The sequence below is a fragment of the Protopterus annectens genome, chromosome 4.part0 (assembly GCF_019279795.1).
Source record: "Protopterus annectens isolate FY-2018-M chromosome 4.part0, PAN1.0, whole genome shotgun sequence".
NCBI classification, from domain to species: domain Eukaryota; kingdom Metazoa; phylum Chordata; order Ceratodontiformes; family Protopteridae; genus Protopterus; species Protopterus annectens.
Window position 1 is genome coordinate 1,598,314,979 of NC_056733.1, and position 19,223 is coordinate 1,598,334,201.

Below are 19,223 nucleotides of genomic sequence, written 5' to 3' on the forward strand. Positions count from 1 at the left end.
GGAGGTCAGAGGAGGAAATTCTGGAGGAGTCCTAGGAGAAAACACCCAACTCCAGAAGGGAGAGGGGCCTGAGAAGGGGTAGGAATACCTCTGGCTGCCAAAAGCTGATCCACCAACCTCACAGCGTCTACCTCGGAGAGACTCCTGGAGGATTGAACAGATAACCCCATGGGAGACTCTGGGCTTTCCAAAAAAGAGCTGGGTAGATGACCCACAAAGGGGTCTATGGAAGGGGAATACCTTGTCCTACGAAAGTATACAATTTCAGACTTCTTCACCAAAGGGCTGGATACAGCCTGCTGTGGTGCAGATGGTGAGATCGGCACAGAGACAGAAACTAAAGAAGACAGTGCCGGCGCTGATGGTGCAGGGTACATACAATGGTTGGTGCCGAAGACTCTTGTTCTGATAGCTTTGGTGCCTTACTTTTCAGTTCTGAAGAAACAGATGGAACTGAGGACTTGTGTTTCTTAGCCACTGGTGCCATAGGGGAAACTGGCACAGAGTGGCTCTGCTTTTTTGGCTGTTCAGACTGGGAAGAGGAGTCAGACCTGGACAAGGCTTCTCCAAAAGGTGATTTCAACATTCCTTTTAAAATCAACTTATTTTGACGTTCTACCAAGGACCTATTACTAAATGCCTGACAAATCACACAGTCTTGGTCTAAATGAGAAGTACCTAAACAATAAACACAAGAAAGATGACCATCTGAACTGGCCATCTTTTGTCCACAATCTTGGCACTGTTTAAACCATGAAGTGCCTTTGTGTTTTTCTGCCATAATGGTACGAAGATAAAAATGAAAAGGAATCGCTCAAAACACACACACACACACGCAGTTAATGAAAGTACAAAATCCTACTAATGATGGTAGGTAGAGAGATAGCAAATGGTAAAAGGAATGAGAAAAGAAAAGAATACACCAGCAATGGTAATTAGGGCTATCTTACCTGGTAGGAAAATGGAGAAGGGGGGTACCAACAATGGTACCGAAAGTATATCAATGTTTTTAAACCTATTTTAATTAAAAAGAGAGACACTAATGACAGTGGACCAAAAGTGAAAAAAAGATATCTATAATGAAAAAAGCCCTATCTTTTTATTAGATATGTCTGTTGATAATATTACTGTTGCTAATATTATAAGAAATAACTGGAAAATGTTGCAGGGCAATCCTGATGTTTCCAGTATTGTTGGGGATAAACCTAGGTTTGCATACCAACTTAGCATAAACTTTAAGAAATTATTAGAAACAAATGAAACGCGTATAGATTTGTAACATACCAATAAAGAAAAAGGGATGTTTACATGTGGCATATGTAGTATTTGTAGGTTTATATCTGTTAGTTCCTTTGTTTTTATTGAACATTACAATTATACTATTTATTTAAACAAGAGGTTTCATTTTAAGACTGCAGGGATAGAGAATGAGAGAGAGAGAGAAGGTTAGATGATGGGATAGTGAATCAGGAAGTGAAACAGATTAGCAAGGAGGAAGTACGGACAGCTATGAAGAGGATGAAGAATAGAAAGGCTGTTGGTCCAGATGACATACCAGTAGAAGCATGGAGGTGCTTAGGAGAAATGGCAGTGGAGTTCTTAACCAGATTGTTTACTGAAATCTTGGAAAGTCAGAGGATGCCCGAGGAGTGGAAAAAGTGTTTTGGTACCTATTTTTAAGAATAAGGGTGATGTGCAGAGTTGTAGTAACTACCGAGGGATAAAACTGATCAGTCACAGCTTGAAGTTATGGGAAAGAGTAGTGGAAGCTAGGTTAAGAAGGGAGAGGATGATTAGCAATCAGCAGTATGGTTTCATGCCGGGAAAGAGCACTACAGATGCAATGTTTGCTCTGAGACTGTTGATGGAGAAATATAGGGAAGGTCAGAAGGAGTTGCATTGCGTCTTTGTGGACTTGGAGAAAGCATATGACAGGGTGCCTATAGAGGAGTTGTAGTATTGTATGAGGAAGTCAGGAGTGGCAGAGAAGTATGTAAGAGTGGTACAGGACATGTATGAGGGTAGTGCGACAGTGGTGAAGTCTGCAGTGGGAGTGACAGATCTGTTTAAGGTGGAGGTGAGATTACATCAAGGATCAGCTCTGAGCCCTTTCTTATTTGCAATGGTGATGGACAGGCTGACAGACGAGATCAGACAGGAGGCTCCATGGACTCTGATGTTTGCAGATGACATTGTGATCTATAGTGAGAGTAGGGACGAGGTTGAGGAGACCCTGGAGAGGTGGACATATGCTCTAGAGAGGAGAGGAATGAAGGTCAGCAGGACTAAGACAGAATATGTGTGTGTGAATGAGAGGGAGGATAGAGGAATGGTGAGTTCAGAGTAATGGCGAGTGTGGAAGAGAGGTGAAGAAGAGAGTACAGGCAGGGTGGAATGGATGGAGAAGTGTGTCAGGAGTGAGTTGTGACAGATGAGTACCAGTAAGAGCGAAAAGGAAGGTCTACAAGAGGGTAGTGAGACCAGCTATGTTGTATGGGTTGGAGATGGTGGCATTGACAAAAAGGCAGGAGTCAGAGCTAGAAGTGGCAGAGTTAAAAATGTTAAGATTTGCACTGGGTGTGACAAGGATGGACAGGATTAGGAATCAGTATATTAGAGGGTCATCTCAGGTTGGACGGTTTGGAGACAAAGTCAAAGAGGCGAGATTGCGTTGGTATGGACATGTGCTGAGGAGGGATAATGGGTATATTGGGAAAAGGATGTTAAAGGATGGAGCTGCCGGGTAAGAGGAAAAGAGGAAGGCCTAAGATAAGGTTTATGGACATGGTGAGAGAGGACATGCAGGCGGTTGGTGTGACAGAGCAATATGCAGAGGACAGGAAGAAATGGAAACAGATGATCCACTGTGGCAACCCCTAATGGGAGCAGCCGAAAGAGAAGAAGAGGGATAGTTTATATTGCCTTATGCTCTGGATGTCCTGCTTATTATGTGGGTATGTTTACATGTACTTTAGAAAAATTAGTTAAAGAACATTTATATTGCATTAAGAAAAATTATTATAACAATGTTCTATACAAACATACCCTGGTGTGTAAAAAATACAAGAAGTTTTTACTTTCTGTTATTGACCAACTGCCTCAAGATTTGAGGGGTGGGGTAGAGATTACAAAAGCAGGTTAGAATGTTAAGAAGCTAAGTGCAAAGAAAATTAAATGCCGATAAATTTCCAGGAATGAATGAAGCTATTAATATAAAGTATTTTTTGAAAAACAGAAGTTAAAACTTAGATAAAGTGCAAATGGCATTTCTGTTATGCATTTTTTATTTTATATATATATATTTACACACACACACACACACACACACACACATATATATATATATATATATATATATATATATATATATATATATATCTTCTTCTTCTTTCAGCTTTTCCCGGTTAGGGGATGCCACAGTGGATCATCTGTCTGCTCATGATTGGCAGTGGAGTTTTACAGTGTCAAGTTGCCAGCCCAGCGCCCAACCTTCCACAGAAGGCGCACATACTCACACCTAGGGCCAATTCAGTGTGTCCAATCCACCTACTGCATGTATTTTGGGATATGGGAGGAAACTGGAGCACCCGGAGGAAACCCATGCGACCATAGGGAGGACATGCAGACTCCGCAAAGAAGGCACCCCAGCCAAGAACCACCCTGGCTGCCCTATATATATATATATATATATATATATATATATATATATATATATATATATAAAAAATGGTATGTAAGTAATTGATTAATTAGATTTGTAATGTGAAATGGTGCAAATTTTGTTAGTGGTTTTTGAAAAAGTCTTTTCCGACAAAAGCATGATAAAAGTTTTCAATGCCAATTTCTTGTGTCAGTTCATATCCCATATTTGTTTTTGGTGGTTTTGTTACAAAATTTTAACATAGCTGGAGAGTAACGGCTGACATGTCTTGCTGAGAGAGTGGCAAACAACATCTGGGGAAATGGAGAGAGGGGCATTGTGGGTACAGTCAGCTCCAGAGGTTTTTTTTGGGCTGAAGCGAGCTGTCTAACAGCCAAGCCTGTTCAGAGGATTGTAACAAAATGAATGAAGATTGACAACATTAGATTACATGTTACCTTGAATCACTGATTCCCAACCTTGCCATAAAGTGACTAATCATAGGAATTATGCCAGTTTTCAAACCTGGCACTAAACTACTGGTAGATAAATTCAACACCTCATAAACACCCATTAGAAAAATAAGTCATGAAGAACGCAAGCCAAAATTACTTCAGGTAACCGGTGCTACACAATGTTGATAATTTCAGTTACCTGCACATGATCATCTTCAATAACAGGATCACTGGTACTGGTGGCCTTGTCAGCTGTTCGCTTCCTCTTTACAGATCTTCTGGACTTTGGATTCGAGAACTCTACAAAGACAGAATGCAAAAACATAAAATAAGTGCCTGTGTCCGTATGCTAATTTACATCTATATTAAATACACATATGAATACATGTGCTTGTAATAAATATGTAAATGCCATATATGCATCATTTACACATATATGCTAACAAATATATATATATATATATATATATATATATATATATAATATCAGAGCTTTGGCTGGCTAACATTTACCTGACATCAGCTGGATGTATAAGTGAATTTAAGTACACTTTTATCTGCTCTTTTGCATATAGTACTGTATTTAATTTATTTATTTGTGTTTTTCACTGAATATTAACTCAACTGAAGTTATGGCTGTCTCTCTCTACAGAGTACTTTTTAGAATTTCTGTGTAGCCAATGATAGCAGTGGGGGGTAGTTTCAGCTCATCACTGACATCATGTCTTGCCTTATATAAGTGGTACATTTTGAGTTATCTCTGCTTAATATCAGAGCTTTGGCAGGCTAACATCTACCTGAAATCAGCTGGACGTATAAGTGAATTTAAGTACACTTTTATCTGCTCTTTTGCATATAGTACTGTATTTAATTTATTTGTGTTTTTCACTGAATATTAACTCAACTGAAGTTGTGGCCGTCTCTCTACAGAGTACTTTTTAGAATTTCTGTGTAGCCATTGATAGCAGTGGGGGTAGTTTCAGCTCATCACTGACATCCTATCTTGCCTTATATAAGTGGTACATTTTGAGTTATCTCTGCTTAATATTAGAGCTTTGGCAGGCTAACATCTACCTGAAATCAGCTGGACATATAACTGAATTTAAGGGTTGGGAGGGTGGCCTAATGGTTAAGGTGTTGGCCTTACAAACATAAGGTACAGGGTTTGAATCTCACAGGGGATAATTGGCTAGGCTTAAAATGGCTCACAAGGGCAGTTAGCCTAGTACTAATCTATCAATCTATGAATCTATGAATACACTTTTATCTGCTCTTTTGCATATAGTACTGTATTTAATTTATTTATTTGTGTTTTTCACTGAATATTAACTCAACTGAAGTTGTGACGGCCTCTCTACAGTGTACTTTTTAGAATTTCTGTGTAGCCATTGATAGCAGTGGGGGGTAGTTTCAGCTCATCACTGACATCCTGTCTTGCCTTATATAAGTGGTACATTTTGAGTTATCTCTGCTTAATATCAGAGCTTTGGCAGGCTAACATCTACCTGAAATTAGCTGGACGTATAAGTGAATTTAAGTACACTTTTATCTGCTCTTTTGCATATAGCACTGTATTTAATTTATTTATTTGTGTTTTTCATGAATATTAACTCAACTGAAGTTGTGGCTGTCTCTCTACAGAGTACTTTTTAGAATTTCTGTGTAGCCATTGATAGCAGTGGGGGTAGTTTCAGCTCATCGCTGACATCCTGTCTTGCCTTATATAAGTGGTACATTTTGAGTTATCTCTGCTTAATAGAGCTTTGGCAGGCTAACATCTACCTGAAATCAGCTGGACGTATAAGTGAATTTAAGTACACTTTTATCTGCTCTTTTGCATATAGTACTGTATTTAATTTATTTGTGTTTTTCACTGAATATTAACTCAACTGAGGTTGTGGCGGTCTCTCTACAGTTAGTTCCCCACCCACCCTCCATGTTTTTGTTTTTGTATTGATGTTGGTGGCTTTGAAATTGCCTGCCCCTCTTGTAGATTTGTATTTGGATACTCTTTCTGGGCCCATCTCATTTGCTCACTCAACTGAGTGCAGTGAGATCTTATTCTGATTTCAGGCCTCCTGCTGTGTACAAAGAGAGCATTTGGGAAGGACAACCCCCTGTAGCCTCTTAATCTGCTCTGTTCCTTCCCTCAAAAAAAAAAAAAAGTATACATCTTATTCATCTGCTCTTACTGTAACTGTCTTAGTTGGTCTTCTGCGTGCTGTCTGTTCAGTCGCTCTTACTCTGCACTTATTACTGCTTGTTAGTAGCCTTCTAATTTACTGTCTTCTGCACTTGTTTTTTAGTCATTTGTTAATTTAATTCCATTTATTTGAACTGTATTTGCCGTAGTGTTGCTACACGCTCGGGTGTGCTGGCCTGCACTACAATTTGAATTGTATTTACTGCTGTTTTAGCTGCTTTTCTGTAACAAAAAAAAAAATTCTAAGCTTGTTTCCTGCCTTTCCTGTAACTAGTCAAGTCCAGATACAGACTTGCTGTATGCAGGACTGTTGGTAAGCTTCTGAGCCCCCCCCCAAGCCTTTCTGTGTTGGAGGGAAGCCTTCTAGCTTATCAGTGGGAGTGGTAAGCACTAGGTAGCCTATCTACCATGGGAAGAGTGGGTTTTGGCCCAGAAATTATAGTTTATTGGCCGTTTGGGAAGCGTTTCCATCTCTTTCAACCTTATGATTTAAAAGCCTGTGTTTGCTCTTGTTTCCTGCCTTTCCTGTTACTAGTCTACTCCAGGTACAGATTTGCTGTATCCAGGACTCTTTGTAAGCTTCTGAGCACCCCCAAGTCTTATGTGCTGGAGGGAAGCCTTCTAGCTTATCAGTGGGAGTGGTAAGCATCAGGTAGCCTATCTACCACAAGAGGAGTGGTCCCTGGCCCAGAAATTGTAGCTATTGGCTGTTTGAGCAGTTTTTTTCCATATCTTTCAACTTTTTGGTTTGAAAGCCGCACTTGTGCCTGTTTCCTGTCTTTCCTATAACTAGCCTAGTCCGGTTACACAGTTGCTGTATCCAGGATTGTTAGCAAGCTTCTGAGCCCCCAAGGCTTTCTGTGTTGGAGGAAAGCCTTCTAGCTTATCAGTGGGAGTGGTAAGCACTAGGTAGCCTATCCTTCACGGGAAGAGTGGGTTTTGGCCCAGAAATTGTAGTTTATTTGGCCGTTTGGGCAGTTTTCCATCTCTTTCAACTTGCTGGCTTAAAAGCCTATGTTTGTAATTGTTCCCCGCCTTTCCTGTAACTAGTCTAGTCCAGGTACAGATTTGCTGTATTCCAGGACTCTTTGTAAGCTTCTGAGCCCCCCAAGCCTTTCTGTGCTGGAGGGAAGCCTTGTAGCTTATTAGTGGGAGTGGTAAGCATTAGGTAGCCTATCTACCACAGGAGGAGTGGTGCCTGGCCCAGAAATTGTACCTATTGGCCGTTTGGGCAGTTTTTTCCATCTCTTTCAATGTTCTGGTTTAAAAGCCGCACTTGCGCCTGTTTCCCACCTTTCCTGTAACTAGCCTAGTCCAGGTACAGAGTTGCTGTATCCAGGACTGTTGGTAAGCTTCTGAGCCCCACAAGCCTTTCTGTGTTGGAGGAAAGCCTTCTAGCTTATCAGTGGGAGTGGTGAGCACTAGCTAGCCTGTCTACCATGAGAGGAGAGGTTCCTGGCACAGAAATTGTAGTTTATTGGCCATTTGGACAGTTTGTCCATCTCTTTCAACTTTCTGGTTTAAAAGACCACATCTGCGTTTGTTTCCCATCTTTGCTGTAACTAACCTACCGGGTAGCACTAGAAATCCTTAAATTGATACAAGCCTTCTAGCTTAGGAGAGAGACATTGGAGTGAATAAGTATCAGTTTTCTGTACTTTCTTGCTGTACTTAACTGTTTTCTGCCTAAACGCAGATTTTCCAGCGTTTATTGCGATATAAAAGCTTGTTTTTATAACATATTGTACTTATTTGACTGCCTGCACTTTTAAAAAGTTGTTTTTTGCTTAAATAATTTGTTTAACTGTTGTAGGCTACACACTAAAGTGCGATAGCCTTTTCTGATCGTTTGTAGCCGTTTAAAGCTGTTTTAAGTGTATTTTTTACTGTTTTTGCCTTATCTTTTCAAAAAAACAAAAAAATCCCCGTTTCCCGCCTTTCTAAACTAGTATAGTCCAGTTTTCAGGCTAGTGCTGAATTCAGGGCTGTGATACTAGTTTCTGAGTTAACCATACCTTACCTGGATAGAAGGAAGTTTCTCTGTTCACCTGTGAGAGAGGGGAGCTTTGAGCAACCTATCTGCCCCTGGTGGAGTGGTTCCAGCCCAGAAGTTAGTAGTTTACTGGCCATTTTGGGCTAATTTCTATCTCTTTCATTTCCCTACTATAAAAACCACATTTGCATGGTTATGCGCACTGGGCAGTGCCGGTTAGCTACTGCAAAATTATTCCCGGTTCCACTAAGTCTCCTCTTCAGTTTTTCCCTTGAAACTAGTCTAACTCTCAACCTAAACACTCAAAAAGCATCTTACAGCCCAGCACTTGCTCAGACCTAATAGCAAGCACTAATATACCCTGACACTGATTGCCCAGCAGGGCAAGGCTCTTTATTCACCCCTCACCGACTAAGCATCTCACCCTACTATTCAGGCATGACCAAAGGGCAACTTCAGGTGCACTCTCCAGTCCAGCTGGTGAATCTGGGTATCCTGAGGCAATGTTACAGCTGCCTCATGTACACAGACAACCCTCTCCTCCTACCACAAAACACTAACATATGCGAGAGATGCAATTATACAGCCAAACTGGAAACTAAGCTGTCTCCACCCAAGACTGAAACAGACAGTCAAGGGGAGAAGGTTAACACTTGCACCACAACTCCAGCCGCACACAAACCTACTAAAACAGCACTGGCAAAACATACACATAAATACACAAAATCATACTCGGAGGCTCTAAATAAAACCCTGCAAAAGCATCAGAGACCTCCAAAGCAGACACTCAAACAACCTGCACTTCCCGTCACAAACCAGACAACACATAAAACACAAAATCAGTGTGCCGCACAATCACAGCCCTTAAGGCGAAATAACATGCCTAACACACTAGTAATAGGTGACTCTAAAGTCAGGCACACTGATGTCCCACTCACTAGCCTGGACAAGCAGAAGGTTACTGTTAAGCTGCCTGTTGGAAGCCAGAATCTGCCACATAACACAAGCACTCAGGTCACTCCAGAATATGTACAAATATGACTCTGTCATTGTTCATGTTGGTGTGAATGACCTGAGACGTACCTCCCTGGACTACATGAAAAGAGACATGGAAGAGCTCTCTGATCATGTAGCCCAGGCTGGTATGACCCTGACCCTGAGTAGCATCCTGCCCTCACCAAGAATGATACCTCAGTATAAAGAAAAAATTATCAATTTCAACAATTGGCTAAACTTCTGGTGTCATTCAAAGGGGATCCAGTTCCAGTCAACCTGGGATGACATGCTCAACAAGCCGAGTTGCTTTGCAAGAGATGGCTTGCACCTATCACACCTAGGCTTTCGAATACTGGCCAAGGCTCTTGCTGCCCCCATAGTGCCTTTTTTAGGCAAGGCTCAAAAGTCAAACCCACCTCTGTAAACAGCACAATTAACAAAAAACTGAGGGTTATGCTACTCAACACCAGGAGTTTAAATCTCAAAATGCATGCGCTCCAAGCACTCCTCAGTATGGAGAACGTCGACATCTGTGCAGTAACTGAAACCTGGTTCAAGGCTCCAGAGAGCACCCCAGCACTACCGGGCTACAACTCATACCACATGTTTCAGCCACAAAACACGGACTGAAACACAAAAGGAGGGGGTGTATACATATTCATCAAGGATACCTACACCTCCAGGTTAGTGCCGCAGCATGAAACCTCTGAGATCATCCATGTACAACTAACATCGGGCAAATCTGCAATGCAAATTGTGGCCTGCTACAGATCACCCACCATGACCCAGGACCACCACTCCACCTTTCTGGACACACTGGAAAACATGAAGGTCCTACCAAACACCTTGATATTGAGCGATTTAAATTATCCTACCATTCACTGGGAAAACTACTCGAGCAAAATTCCCAGGCCCAGCACTTCCTGGAATTCATCAACTCAAACGCCCTGGATCAGCTGGTACACTCCCCTACCAGAGGTGAAAACATATGGGACCTGGTCATCACCAACATGGGCGACAGGTGTTCCAAACCGGAGGTCAATCTGTCACTGGTTAGATCAGACCATAAACTAATCACTCTGGATGTCCACACCCCACCACCACTCCCAACTAAGGAAACCACAGTAAAAAACTTTTCTAAAGCAAACTTCACCTTACTTAAGACAGAGGTGGTACATCTCACAGCCCCCACGCTAAAGGATAACGCTGCCCAAGATGCAAAAACCTTTACAAATGCATTCTATGAGCACTTACAGGGATGCATGGATTGTGCCATCCCTAGCAAAACCAAGACTCACTCCTCTAAGAGAAGGAAACCAGTTTGGTGGACCCATGCAATCAACAGGCTATACAATAGAAGGAGGAAACTAGTTCAGAAAAAAAGCAAATCCCAAGAAGTAAAGACATCCCTGATCAGTATCAGTAAAAAACTGAGGTCCATCATGAATTCATCCAAGGCTAACTTTGAAAGAAAAATAGCCAAGGATTCAAAAGATAACCACAAAGCCTTCTTTAGCTATGTTAAGAATCTAAATGGAAACTCGCAGATATGCACTGAACTAGTGCAAAATAGCACAAAATATACTGAACCTACTGATATTGCCAACATCCTGGCAGATAGATTCAGTGCAAACTTCACCCCCCTCTCACCTCCAAAAGGGTCACCAACAATATCGGAAAAGTGTAGTGTTCCAAAAATCACAGACACACAGGTGAAAACAGCCCTTTCAAAAGCCAAAAACACAGCGCCAATGGGACCAGATGGTGTGTCAGGCTGCGTCTTGCACGAACTACAGAACTAACTAACCCCCACCCCACCTAAACACACTGTTCAACCTCAGCCTCTTCACAGGCTATGTGCCCATAGAATGGCGCACAGCAACGGTTACTCCTCTCCACAAAGGAGGGGCCACAACTGACCCTGGCAATTATCGCCCCATATGCCTGACTAGCCTGGTCTGCAAGGCTATGGAGCGCATCATCATGAAACTCATTAACAAAAGACATTGGGAACCTTCAAACACTTGACCCGACCCACTTCTGCTTTGTTAAGGGCAGATCATGCCTACTAAACCTGGTGGACTTCTTCGAGACAGTCACAAAAGCCATAGACGAGGGAAAGGTGGTTCACACAGCCTACCTTGACCTCACCGAGGCTTTTGACACCATTTCCCCACTCGGGTATTACAGAAAAATTCACCAGCCTGAACATAAACCCCTACGTCATGAGATGGGTTGCCAACTGACTTACAGACAGAACTCACACGGTAAGAATAGCGGGCTCCAGGTCCGACTCTAAACCAGTCACAAGTGGTGTCCTGCAAGGCTCTGTCCTGGAACCCCTACTGCTCGGCATATACTTCTCAGAAGTACAGGCAAACACAGGAGGACTATGGCTAACCAAGTTCGCCGATGACTGCAAACTGGGAGCCATAACTGACTCTCTGGCTGAAACGGACATCCTCCAAAGGGGCCTTACTGAGACGGACACCTGGTGTCAAAGTCATGGCCTCAAGTTAATGCCAAAAAATGCATAGTCATCCTGTTTGGGAAAAACAAAACACCCACGAATTACCACATAGGTGGCAGCCCCCTTAATACAGAAGAGGTAATAAGAGATCTGGGGACCCAGGTAGATAGTAATCTCTCTTTTGACAATCATATTGCCAAAGTAGTTAGGAAATTCTTCTATGTGGCTCATCTAATTACTAAAGGGTTCACATCTACAAATAAAGGGGTTATAGTGTCCCTCTACTCGTCACTCATTAGACCCATCATAGAGTACAATGCCCCATTTGGGATGTACCTCACAAGACACTTCCAACAGCTGGAAAGACCACAAAAGTACCTCACCAAGAGGATTACTGGTCTCAAATATATGTCCTATGCAGCCCGACTAAAAAAACTCCGGCTGTACTCAGTGGCATATCGCTTACTCAAAGGTGATCTCTGCCTGACTTACAAAGCCATGTCCAACTCAGAATTGATGGCCATGCTCCAAAATCCAAGTCACTGCGAGCCACGTGCTATAGTGAGCTAAACCTCGCCACAACAATAAATAGAACATGCTGGAGGGATAGATTCCTGTTACAGAGACTCCCCTGGCTTTGTAACAAAATTCCAAATTACATCAGGCAGAGCCCCTCACTAACACTCTTCAAGAGAAACCTTGACAAGTGGATGAGTAACTGAAAATACACCCCTGGGATCACTTCATTGGCTCTGCTTGACAGAGGATCAGTTAATTAATCAATGGGGTGGCGAAAGCCGACACACTCTGGCTAGGCTTATAAATGCCCTCAGGCAGATAGCCTAGTACCTACCTATGAACCTATATATATATATATATATATATATATATATATATATATATATATATATATATATATATATACACATGTATGTATGTACGTATATTTTATATATATATATATATATATATATATATATATATATATATATATATATATATATATATATATATATATATATATATACACGCACACACACACACCTTTACTTACACGTGCACGCACACCAGCTGAAGATTCATAAGGACAAAAACTGGTCAAACCTTCAGCTCATCAAAACCTCTATAAAGATTTTTGGAAATCTACTGCCCCTGCACACCACAACATCCACTTACTTAACTAAAAACCAGTTTCTCTCAAATCACAGCCAATAGAAAGCCAAGTGACCTCCTTCTGCTAAGCCTAAATATTAGAAGTATATCCAACAAGGTCCATGAACTCCACGCCACCATAGACTTGTACTCCCCAGATATAGTCCTCCTGACAGAAACCAGGTTAAAACAACACATTACCAGTGAGCAAATCCTCCCTACCGGTTATGGCATACTAAGAGTAGACCGGCTAAACAAAAAAGGAGGTGATACAGCTATAATATTTAAACAGCATCTAAACATCCAGATCTTAAACTTATCAGCTCCCCAAACAGGCAAAGAAGAAATAATATATACCAACCTCAAAACAAAACCATCAACATAGTAGGGTGCTAGCCACGGTGGTGCAGCAGTAGCGTTGTCGCCTCACAGCAAGAGGATCTCCCATTCGATTCTCGGCTGGAGCGCCTTCTGTGTGGAGTCTGCATGTCCTCCCCACATTCGAGTGGCGTTCGAAAGACATGCGTGAATGGGCATGCCTTCATTGAAGGTTGGGCTGGCACCTCGGCACTGTAAAAATCTACTGCCAATCATTAGCGGACCAGAGTTCCACTGTGGCGACCCCTAACCGGGAAAAGCAGAAAGAAGAACAACATACTAGAGTACTACTACTCACCTGGCCAAAACATCCGTCCACTAGGAAACCTCCTCAGCTGGACTACCCACCATCTCCCCCAATAAACTATAATTTTAGGTGACTTCAATATTGACTGGCAATCCTGTTCCAGTAACCATCCTACCCATCATCTAAACCTTCATGGCTTCACCTAACTAGTCCAGTCGCCAACCAGGATAAATAAAACCTCCAACAAGCACACTACTCTGGACTGGATACTAGTGAGTAAGAGCCCCCAGTCATATATAGCAGGCTGCCTATCTGACAGCCTCAGTGATCACCCCCTAACGTTCCTACTCAGAAAACACCTATACCAAATTAAACCGGTCATCTATCGTCAAATACATAAAAAAAATAAACTTTAACCCACTCACATTCAGCTCATCCCTCAAAAAATGTAACTGGCAACCTCTAAAGTACCTCAGTCTAGATGGTGCAGTTGAATTTTTTAATAATACCTTCCTAAGCATCCTTAATTACCACGCCCCCATAAGACTTTCCATAACCATAACCCAACCCTCCCCATGGCTACAGAAAACCACTAAGTCAGAAATGAAAAATAGGGATAAAGCCTGGGAGGATTGGCACAAAACCAAAACCCTCTCAACTAAACAGAAATTCCTAGAACTACGCAATAGAGTCAAAAAGCTAATAAAACAGGACAATATCCAATACTACCAGTCTGCCCTTAACTCCTCCCAACACAACCCCAAACAACTCTAGTGCTCAAAAAACTCCATCCTCCACCCAGGTAAAGTCAGTACCCCTCCTCCTAACATCCCTCACTCCTCCAAAAATATTGCTACCTCTTTCAACACACATTTCACACAAATAGTACTATCACTAGCTAGACAACACAACCCCCCCCTCTCCTCCAACCCACACCTTCAGCTTCAACTAGTAATCTCCCCACTGTCTTCTCTTTTTCTCCTGTTCCTACCTCCAAAATAAAAAAAAAATTGTTAACTAAACTTAAACCCACCAAATTAGCAGCAATCTCCTAAGTGAATACCTAAAAATCTCTGCTGACGCCCTAACCTACCCAGTATCCATCTTGATTAACTGATCTCTGTCAGAAAGTTATGTTCCCAAACTATGAAAGTATCACACATAATTCCCCTCAACAAAGGTGACCCCTCCACAGAAAGTACAGTTTTGTACCTACCATAAATGTAGATGTTCGAAGATCCACATTGCTGCAGTCCTTACACTTGGGTAGTCCGCTGTCCTCGGTCGGCCCGAATATCAAAGTATAAGGCTGACGTCGGTCAAGGCGCATTTGACTGACATCAGGACGTCAGTGTACAAATGCGCATGACCGACGTCATATCCTCAGTCTTTTCTTGCCCCAGACGTCAGAAGACCCTAAAAATAAAGGTCAAAACCAAAAGACAGCAAACAAACATCCAAGCACCCTTGCCCTAATTATATGTACAAAATATACACTATATACACAATATGTACAACTCAATCCACACAACCACCTCTAACTACAGAGGGGAAGGAGGGAGGGTAAATTGGACTGCAGCAATGTGGATCTTCGAACATCTACATTTATGGTAGGTACAAAACTGTACTATGTTCTTCATCTCACATTGCTGCAGTCCTTACACTTGGGTAGAATCCCAAAGCAGAGGTATGGGAGGATGGCCAAACTATAAGGAAGCAGGAGCTGCCAAAATGCCCTGCAAAACAGCAGTGGCAAAACCAGCCCTGGATTTAGAGTAAAGTGGCAGGTGATAATGCCTAGAGAAAGTATGCACTGAACTCCAAGTAGCTGCCTCCAAAATATCCTTGGTTGCCACCCCTCAAAAAGCTGTCAGTGGCAGTAGCTCTAGTGGAATGAGGCCTAATCCCGGCTGGAATCTCCTTGCCATGATGGGAATAACAGAAAGCAATGCAAAACCCAATCCACTTAGAAATAGTTTGTTTTGACACAGGCTTGCCCTGAGAACTCAAAGCAAAAGAAACAAATAACTGCTGAGACTGCCTGAACCCTTTAGTTCTGTCCAAATAATATCGCAACTGCCTGTGTACATCTAAAGTGTGCAAAATCTTTTCTCCTTTATTTTGGGGATTTGCATAAAAAGTAGGCAAATGAATAGTTTGGTTTAAAGCCACACTAGAAACCACTTTAGGCATAAAGGAAGGATTAGTACGTAAAGATACCCTATCCTTATGGAAAATTAAGAAAGGCTCAACCGCCATAAGGGCCTGCAATTCAGAAACCCTTCTTGCAGAGGTAATTGCCAACAAAAAAGCAGTCTTCCATGATAAATATTTCAACTCAGAAGTAGCTACAGGCTCAAAAGGTTGTAGAGTGAGTTTCTCCAACACAAAATTGAGATCCCAAGCAGGAGTAGGAGCTCTTCGTGGGGGTCTTATATTCTTTGCCCCTCTAAGAAATTGCTTGAACAAAGGATGAGAAAACAATGGTGGGTCACAATCATAGTGAGCCGAAATTGCCGCAGCATGAACCTTAATAGAAGAGAAAGACAAACCTTTGTCCAGTAACTCAGTAAGATATTGAAGAGCCACACTCAAATTAGGCTCAGAAACATCAAAATCTTTTGCTGCACTCCAAAATAAAAATCTCTTCCATTTATCTGCGTACACTTTCCTTGTACTAGGCCTTCTAGCTTCCAAAATCACATTCAAAACTTGTTGTGGAAGTTGAGACCCTCTATGGTTCAAAACAGAATATGCCAGGCTGTTAGGTGAAGAGAGTGAAGTTTGACATTGAGCAAATGGCTGTCCTCCTGTGACAACAGGTGTGGAATCAAAGGCAAAAGCCATGGAGGCTTCCGTACCAGACTTCTCAGTAATGGGTACCAGTGCTGTCGAGGCCAATCTGGAGCTATTAAAATCATCCTTGGCTTGTCCTGTCTGACCTTTAGAAGTACCTTTGGGAGGAGAGGCAGAGGTGGAAAGGCATACACATGAAGATTGCTCCAATTGAAAGAAAGAGCATCCACTTTCCAAGCTGTGGGATGAAACCTTTTTGTGCAAAACTTTGGCAGCTGATGGTTTGGTGGAGAAGCGAACAGATCTATGTCTGGAGTTCCCCATGACACTGTCAATTTCTGAAATACATGAGGATCCAATTTCCACTCGTGGGGATCCATAATTGCCTGCTCAACACATCTGCTAAGGAGTTCTGTGCTCCTGGCAGAAACCTTGCCTGAAGATTGAGCTGTAAACTGAGAGCAGTCTCCCACAAAATCATTGCTTGCCTGCAAAGAGGATAAGAATGCGTTCCCCCTTGCTTGTTGATGTACCACATGACAGTTGTGTTGTCTGTTAGAATCAACACCTGCCCTGGAAGAAGTAAATCCTTGAAAGCTATTAATGCAAACTGGACTGCTAACATCTCCTTCAGGTTGATATGTAGATGTTGTAGTCTGGCAGGCCCACTTGTCTTGTATCCACTTTCCATTTAGATGAGCTCCCCAAGCTTTGTCTGAGGCATCTGTCGTTAAAATCTGACTCGCCTCTGGCCGGGTCACAGAGAGTCCCTTGTTTAGGTGACATTCCTGAGCCCACCAAAAAAATTCCTTTTGAATGCAAGGTATTATTTGAATGACAGTGTCTAGATCCTGGCAGTGCTGTGTCCATACATTTTTGAGATACCATTGCAGCTTCCTCATATGCAGTTTGGCATTGGGAAGCACCAGAATACAAGATGCCATGAACCCTAAGGCTTGAAGGACTGTCCTTGCAGTCAGCCTGGACTGATGAGATAGCTGATGGAAGTAAAGGGATAGACTCTGTTGTTTGTCTGGGGTTAAAAAGGCCATCTGGGATGCTGTATTCAGTCTCACACCCAGAAAGCACATGTCCTGAGAGGGTACTAGACTGGACTTTATTTCGTTCACAGAATACCCCAGGCATCTTAGCACTGCTATCACATATTCCAAATGATGAAGAAGCTCTTCCCTTCCTTGAGCCAGAATCAGGCAGTCGTCCAAATAAGGATAGATCTGTATTCCTTTTAGCCTGAAGAAAGCTATCACTGGAGCCAGAACTTTCGTGAACACTCTGGGCCCAGTAGATAAGCCAAAGGGCAATGCAGAGAACTGATAGTGAGAAGTCCCAGCTCGAAAACGCAGATACTTCCTGCAACTTAGTCTGATAGGAACATGAAGGTAAGCCTCCTTGAGATCCAAAGTTACCATCCAATGATCTTTGCCCAGCAGAGGTAAAAGCTGCTGTAACGTCAACATTTTGAACTTGGGAATGTCCAGATAAGTGTTGAGGGTAGATAAATCCAAAATTGGTCTCCACGTGTTCCCCTTCTTTGGTACTAGGAACAGGCGAGAATAAAATCCTAGGCCCACTTCTGGCTGTATGGCCCCTATTTGGAGTAACAGAGAAACTTGCTTGTGAGCCTCTATTCTTTGTTGAGGAGGAACGTCTGGCATGCCTTTGAAAGGAGGCAAGGTATGGAAATAAAACCTGTAACCGTGGTGTATGATATCCAATACCCATCTGTCTTGGGTAATTAAACTCCAATTTTCTTTGAAAAGTGCCAACCTTCCTCCCAAAGGTGCTGCCAGACGAGAAGGCTCTGGCAGCTGAAAAGGTAGGTCATTGGGTCTGTTTACGAAAGGACTGACCCCTGCCCTCACCTGAAGACTGTGCAGGAGAACTCCCTGTTCTAGGCCTGAAAGAGCCCTGAGCTCTACCCCTACCACGTCTAGATCTACCCCTAGACTGGGAATCATAAGAAGGATACGTCCACCCCTTAGTAGGCCAATTTCTACTAAACTTTGGAGGCTGGACCTGCAAAAAATCTTTAACAGTCTGCATAGACTTAGCCTTGTCTTCCATTTTCTTTAAAACTGCCTCAACAGGAGGACCAAACAACACGTCAGATTGTAAAGGAGCATCTAAAATCCTTGTTTTAACATGTTCAGATAAATTTTGATCCCTCAGCCAGGCGTGCCTGCGAAGAACTGACCCAGTGGCAGCCACCCTAGACGAGGCCTGTACAGCATCAAAACCACATTGCAAAGAATGCTTACCCACCTGTTCAGAAACATGCACTAAATCTTGCAACTCTTTACAATCAATACCTTCTGCCAGAGCATCAACCTTAGACTTCAATTGTGAAAGGAGATAGTTTTGGTATTTCAACATGAGAAACTGGCAATTCAAAGCCCTCATAGCAAGAGTGGAAGAAGTATAAACTTTCTTTCCCCATCTATCCAAGGCCCTGGCCTCTTTGTCTGCAGGAACCGGATTCTTTACAACAGAAGCCTTAACACCTTTAGGCCCCTGGCTAACAGTTTCTGGGTCTGCCCTAGGACTCTTAAAAAGATACTTATGAGCTTCAGGCACCCTGTAATACCTATCCGGTTTAACAGGAGCAGGAGGCAAAGAATCAGGATTAAGAGAAGCCTCCGTAAAAACATCTTCCACTACATCCAAAACAGGAGGTATAGCCAAAGGCCTATGCTGGGGTAAAACAAAATTCCCTAAGCCTTTTCCTGGAATCAGAGAAGTCCTGACCTTCCCACTTAAAATGCTCCCTCATGGAATGAAGAGTTTCTGAAAAGAAAAATCCTCAGGAGGAGAAGCAGAAGGAGTAGAATCATCCACATCAGAATCAGAATAAGGAGAGTACTCCTGCAAGTCT

At 42.4% G+C, this 19,223-nt stretch overlaps 1 protein-coding gene across 1 annotated transcript in view; it reads right to left on the bottom strand.

Moving 5' to 3' along the window:
• The window catches only part of FBXO38 (F-box protein 38), a 3,050,069-nt gene that overhangs the window by 598,278 nt on the left and 2,432,568 nt on the right, over positions 1-19,223 (bottom strand). The window contains exon 16 of the mRNA XM_044069370.1: positions 4,295-4,395. Coding sequence (XP_043925305.1) covers positions 4,295-4,395 — 101 coding nt within the window. The remainder of the gene's footprint in view (positions 1-4,294; positions 4,396-19,223) is intronic.